The sequence below is a fragment of the Cyprinodon variegatus genome, unplaced genomic scaffold (genome assembly GCF_000732505.1).
Source record: "Cyprinodon variegatus isolate N-32 unplaced genomic scaffold, C_variegatus-1.0 Scaffold195, whole genome shotgun sequence".
Classification (NCBI taxonomy): domain Eukaryota; kingdom Metazoa; phylum Chordata; class Actinopteri; order Cyprinodontiformes; family Cyprinodontidae; genus Cyprinodon; species Cyprinodon variegatus.
Window position 1 is genome coordinate 297,394 of NW_015150648.1, and position 6,232 is coordinate 303,625.

Genomic DNA, 6,232 nt, shown 5'->3' on the forward strand with positions numbered 1-6,232 from the left:
TAGGATAATTCACTTTGTAAATTATTAGAGATTTTAAGCAATCTAGTACTTGAGTAAATATGAATTCAATAATACAGCAGCCAGCTTAAATTATTGATGTGGAGACTGAGTGTAGGATTACATTAAATGGTTTGTTTTCTCTTTACCTGGTGTTTTTTTAGTCCCAGTTTTAGTCCATGTTTTGCTCACAAGATAAATTATTGTTGCTCAGTCTAGTTTAATAATCTCCTATTGGAATTTAGGAGTAATTAAACCAACACAAATATTTTAACTCTTAAAGCTTTTACCGTAGGTTTGTCTCTCAAACCCATGGAAGGTCCACAAAAAGAAAAAGAAGCATTGCATCTTATTTTTCAAAAGAACAGCCACCTAAGAAAAGAGCAGCCGCAGAGAGAGAGGATGTGCAGAACAATACATTTATCCTGGATTCATAGAGGAGAAACCATAGGGATGTTCTTCTTTTATTATTATTCATCTTATTCATTTATCTTTATGTTGGTCCACTGAATATGTTTAAAAACTTAATTTCCATTATACCTTCCAAATGAAACATCCAGAGAAGTGCTGTCTCCTGCCATGTTGAGCTTTTAGAAAATCTACAGCCTCCTGGAAGGTCTGAATGGTTTAGCTGTTTTGTCAATTGTAAGAAAAACTAATAAAATAATGAATGAAGCTTTTTAATCCTTAGCATATAACCAAATATTCATACACAGTGTAGTTTGCAATGGTTTCGATTGCACTGGTTCCTGCATCAGTGCCAGTAATCCAGTAATAACGTATTAGTTCCCCATTGTTTAGTTTGCTTGAACTGCAGAGAATAATTTATGAACAAAGTTGAGAAATTCTTAGTTTTAAATATATTTAAGATGTAAGTATTTTAGTAGGGCCCATTACTGCTGAATGTAGAAAATAATGTATAATGTGAGAAAAATGTTCCACAGAACTACAAACCACATAATGTTAGTCAGTAACATTTACTGTTTTATAAAAAAATCCACATTTAGCATCTTTGTTTCAGTTAAATCCTCTAAAAACCTCCAATCTTTAGCTGCACCTATCCTCATCTCACCCTGACAGGGTTTCCTGTCGCCACTTAGAATATGTGTGTCGATTAGGCTTTTTGTTAATAATAAAAATGTTGATAAACTTTTCACTGAGCTGACATTTCAGTATTATAAATGATTTCTTTTGTCGGTCTAATCTGATATTCCAATTGTCGTGTTTTTAATCAGCTGGTAGCGGAAAATGATCATAATTAACAAACAGAGATCAGAAACTGTCAGTGTGGGTGTCATGAATCTATATGTGTGTTTTTGGTGTTTTTATTTACCTGGAGGTCCGGTCAGAAACACGTGTTTGAACATCCCAGCTGTCTATCTACAGGACAGCGGCTACAGACGCACTTCCGTAAACACAGGGTTAACGCATGCGCATTGCACCTTTAACTTTAATCGCTGAATATTTTACAATAAGCGATAAAATGGGGTCAAAATTTTTATAATATTTCAGCAGAATGTACTCTTTCTAATGTATTGCTTACGAAGAAATCGCAAGGTATCATTTATAAGAGATTAAAGTCAAAATTCAGGAAAACAAAGTAAGAATTCTGACTTTTTTCCCATATTAAACTGAAATAATATTTAAAAATCAGTTAACTTTTTTTTTTTTTTTTCAGCGGCCCTAATCCTCTTCCGTACTCTTTGGATGATCTTCTTTCTTAAGCCTTTATAGGGCACTCAGTGAATTACTTTGAAAATCAACATTTCAAGCCAAGAGTGTTATTGGAATCCAGGACAAGACCTTTTTTTGGGACCGCCCCAAAATAAGTGTCAGCTTCTTATTTTGGTTACTTTGGTTACATTCAAAAAAGTATGAATATTTTGATGGCATAAATGAATGTCAACGTAATGACAAGAACCGCCAACTTTCCCGAATATATTAAGAAAAAACAACAAAAGTGCACAACCTTGATCACTGCTGCACAACCTTAGAGGCATAAATGCTGATACTGGCACTTACATTTTTTAGTTTATAAACCTAAATATAATTGTTAACAAGCCTTATTAACTTTTAAACTTTTCAATTAGCTTTTTACCTTTTTTAATGAACTAAACTTTTTCCCCAACTGAATTTACAGTAGGTAATATATCTTTCAAGGACTCATCTAAATGGTCAAATGCCAAAATAAGATGTACAGCCATGTAGCTCCTCCAACATGGGAATTGGCTCAGTGCTAGTCTTCCTTGGTGTGTCTTTCCTGGACGGAACCTCTTTTGGAGCTAGTTATTAACAGTTATCTTTTGTATTTCTGCCTCTTTTTCTATGTCTGCTTCTGTCTCCTTGAACCCCAGTCGGCCTCAGCAGATGGCCGCTGACACTGAGTCTGGTTCTGCTGGAGGTTTCTTCCTGTTAAAAGGGAGTTTTCCTCTCCACTGTTACCACATGCATGCATGGTGTGAGTGATTTGAAGAGTCCATGAGACGGTGAAATCAGTTGGTTTCCCTTAAATAGAAAATTTGAGCTAATGTGACTGTATGATCTACTTGAATTGAATCCCTGAACCAAAATATAAAATATTCACTATCCTCTTCATTAAGAGATTAAGATTAATTAAGAGATATTTTATTTTTTTTTTGTCCAGGGAGACAGCAACAGAGTGGATAATATCTGGCTCAGCACTCTGAGCCAGCCTTGCTCAGTTTTCAAAAGCTGCTCTTAACTTTTTTTTTTTTTTTTTCATGATCGGTCTCAGTTTAATACAGGTTTTGTCCAATTTGGCACTTCATAACAGGGTTAATGCATGCGCATTCAGTTTAAACCCCTTAAGTTTTTAATAAAATCAAAATCACCCACTATATGCAAGTTTTTAAAGCATTTAAAGAGAAAGTAAAAATGTATATATATATTTTTATCTATTTTATTTTACTTCTGTAGGAATCATACGTTATCATTAATAGTGGGAAATTCATTTCTTTATTAAGACGAGTTTATTTGTCAAACTACACTTTTAAATGATACACATCTTATCAGTATCTTTCTATAAGAATGGAGATATAAAAGCAGTTTTTTTTTACAAAAGGTTCAGCTGTAAAAATATTGCATAATATAAAGAAAATCAAATAGAAATACTGCTATTTTGTATGCTGTTAAGATGCACGCAAACACGTTGGAGACATATTTATATTAAAGTTATCTGCATTATGTTGTCTGGTGGAAGCAAAAACTCTCACTTTTTGTTAAAAAAAGACCTCTGCAGGTGATTAAATTTCTTATATAATTTTGTAATTAATAAGCAAAAGATGCAAAAATAGTCGCAAAACTTGTCTTTATTAAAATAGTGGTTTTGTGAAGCATAACGATGTATTTTCCTCATTTAGTCGTAACAGTATTCTCTACATTGTGTATCCTGGAAGCTTGCTGGCTACAAGTTCAGAGATATGCTGGTATCCTTTTCTAAAATCCAGTGATCCAAGCTCATCCTCCAATTCTTCATCTTCAAGAGAGGATATCGATTCAGCAGGAAGTCCTCCTAAAAGGTTTTGGTTCCTGGGTAATTTTTCCTTTTCACTTCTTGGTATTGAAACACTCTCTGCACTAGAGCTCTGCTCCATTTTTTCACTTTCTTGTTTTCTAAAGCAAACAATTTCTGAGGAAGATGGCCTCTTCATGTCATCATCATCATCATCCGTGTCGGAAGAAAAGCCGGGAGCTGAGGAGCGGGTGCGTGGTTGGATGATGTGCGTACCCATCAGATCTCTGTTGGGGGATTTAAGGGTTTTGGAAGGAACAGGGTGGAGAGCTGCTCTCTTCTGGAAACCGCCTGATCTTGAATCAGAGGTGCTGGAATCAGGGCTGTTGAGAGTTTTTGTAGTCCTGCCTGTAGATGGCGCAGGGCTTTTATCAGATTTAGGTGAGGAAGCATTGCTAGATTCAAGACTGTCAAAGTCATCTGCATAGTTTGCTTCATTTTCAATATTACTACTCTCTGCAGACTCTGGACTGTTGCTCCTGGCGTGTTTTCTCTTTGTGAGATCAGGGGCCGGAGCTCTGAATTTCACCCTTTCAGATTGAGAATCTGACTGATCAGACTCACTTTGATGCTTGTATGCGTCTTTGCTCAGAGGAGCTCTGTCACTATGCAGCCTGGGAATGTGGATGGAAATACATTTGGGCTCTTTCTGTGAAGGAAAATATTCTGAAACCGTTTGTTCATGACTTTCTGGAATGATCTGCTGTGTTTCTGGTTTCAGAGTGACAGTTTGTTTTAGAGCAGCATCAACACATCCACTTTGCACCACTGTCCTGATGTTTTTATCTAAGTCATAACCCCGATTTATCGGAAGTTCTCTGTCTTTGGACTTCAAAGTTGCGAGTCTTGACCTTTTCTTTTCTTTATCATTTCTTGTTTGCATGGCACTTTTCTTTAACTCTACGCATTCACGATGGTTCGCTTTGCGAGGAGAAATTTGCTTTAGCCTTAAATTAAATGTTTTAGTTGTTCCATATTTGAGCTTCTTCATTTGAGATTTCCTGGAGCTTAAAGTCTGTTTTTGGTGGTCTTGCGTCTTTACAGGGTTCGGCGTAGAGCAATTTCTTGGGGGAGGTAAAGGATTTAAGTGAGTGTCAGAGAGCTGTGTAGTTTTGTGCTGGGGATGAGTTAATGGTGAATTTCCATACTTTTCCGAAGCTGGCCCTGTAACTGGAGCTGGATTGGGATGAATGGTTAACTGTGAAAGTTCAGACACAAGTGCGCTTAAAAGTGGGAGCTGCTGCAGGGCTTCCCTGAGAATATTTGTGGTCACCCCGCTTGCCTCTTGGCTGCTTGATGTTTTTGTAGTTTGCATTATCTCCTGGTGTACGTCTTTAGAAGCTGAAACTTTCTTTTTATGCTCCTCAACCTCACAGAATGCATCTTCAAATGGAAAAGCTTCTGATTCCATATTTAGCAATCTGTAATCCGGCTCTGAATGTCCACTTTCTGCTTGTGTAGCATTACTGTAGTAAAGATGAGGGGGGCAGAAAACAGTTAAATCCTCCTCAAATGTGTTTTTAGTTTGGCTTTCGGCACAATCACCCTCCCTACTCTCTTCTAACAGGGTGTGTGAATTTCCTGCATCATTGCTTTTGATGCTAAATTCGGACTCGTTCCCTCTGGGAGAACACATGCTATAAGAGTTGCATTTCTCCTTGGAAAGTTCTTGGTTTTTACCTCCAGGGGTGCTGGTGCTTTCTACCCCCCTCCCCTCTGTGATGTGTGGAAGTAAAGTTGCTCCTAGACACCCCAGCTTATAACTCAGGGATATTGTTCCAATCCTCTCCCCAGTGAGGTTGCTTATAGCAGCGACTCCCTTTCCGCTGTGAGCAGAGGGACCGGAAAGCAGCTTGATTCTGTCCATCGCTTCAGCCAGAGATACCAGAGAGGAGCCAACCAATCTGGGGCTCTGCTCCTCAGTTACATCCAGCACCATGGCATACAGAGGGCTGCTAGACAGATGGACGTGCAGAGAGTCCAGGTTCATTTTGAATAAACAAGACTTGCCTCTGTTAAAGAGGAACACCTGCTGTTCATCCCGCTGCTTTTGCGCAGACTGTTTACAGCCTAGACTCGTTGATGGGCGCTGATAGATTAGCAGTGTAGGGAAATCCAGTAGCCGCACTCCAACAGCGAGACTGTCTGTAACTTTGTAATCATTCTTGAGTCTGATATGATCCACCAGCAGCTCAAATGAAAACAGGTTTTCCTCTGACATCATTAAAACGACTGTTTTACAACAATATCAAGGCGCTAATGCCACCGAGCAGGAGGCTAATCCGCTAGCTTCATGAAAGAGCTTCCGACGGCTCCATGGAAACCGGTCGAAGAAATATTACGTCGTCACAGTGCAGGGATATCTGGGAAATGTAGTTGAGAATAAATAAACCGTCTTCTCTTCAACATACCTTTTTGAAATAAATATACAACATTAAATTACAAAGTGGGTGCCTATTTTTAGGGTATATATGTCTATACAATGTTTTTAAAAAATAAAATAATTAGAAGTCTGCAAATTTTTTTTGTTTCTTTGTTAAGATGTAGGCCATACTTAATTTCTTAGACTCAGACAGATTTACTTGTCATTTTGTTGACACAAGTGTAAAACAAAAAGAAATTTCGTTTAGAAAAGCTCTCTGGACAATTTTTTTCTATTAAAGTGTAGCCTTGAAAAATTGTAATAATAATAATAATAATAAT

The 6,232-nt window shown here is 37.5% G+C and overlaps 2 protein-coding genes across 2 annotated transcripts in view; both read right to left on the bottom strand.

Moving 5' to 3' along the window:
* ntpcr (nucleoside-triphosphatase, cancer-related) overlaps positions 1 to 1,410 on the bottom strand; it is a 9,297-nt gene extending 7,887 nt beyond the window's left edge. Inside the window, exon 1 of the mRNA XM_015379575.1 lies at positions 1,331 to 1,410. Coding sequence (XP_015235061.1) covers positions 1,331 to 1,364 — 34 coding nt within the window. The 5' untranslated portion in view covers positions 1,365 to 1,410. The remainder of the gene's footprint in view (positions 1 to 1,330) is intronic.
* A 1,912-nt stretch (positions 1,411 to 3,322) lies between these two features.
* Positions 3,323 to 5,840, bottom strand: map10 (microtubule associated protein 10). Its single transcript, XM_015379574.1, has one exon. The coding sequence runs from the start codon at positions 5,751 to 5,753 to the stop codon at positions 3,393 to 3,395; it is 2,361 nt and encodes a 786-aa protein (XP_015235060.1). The 5' UTR covers positions 5,754 to 5,840; the 3' UTR covers positions 3,323 to 3,392.
* Between the last annotated feature and the right edge of the window lie 392 nt (positions 5,841 to 6,232).

Coding starts and splice junctions, on each gene's coding strand:
- map10 (XM_015379574.1), bottom strand. CDS start 5,753: ATGATGTCAGAGGAAAACCTGTTTTCATTTGAGCTGCTGGTGGATCAT.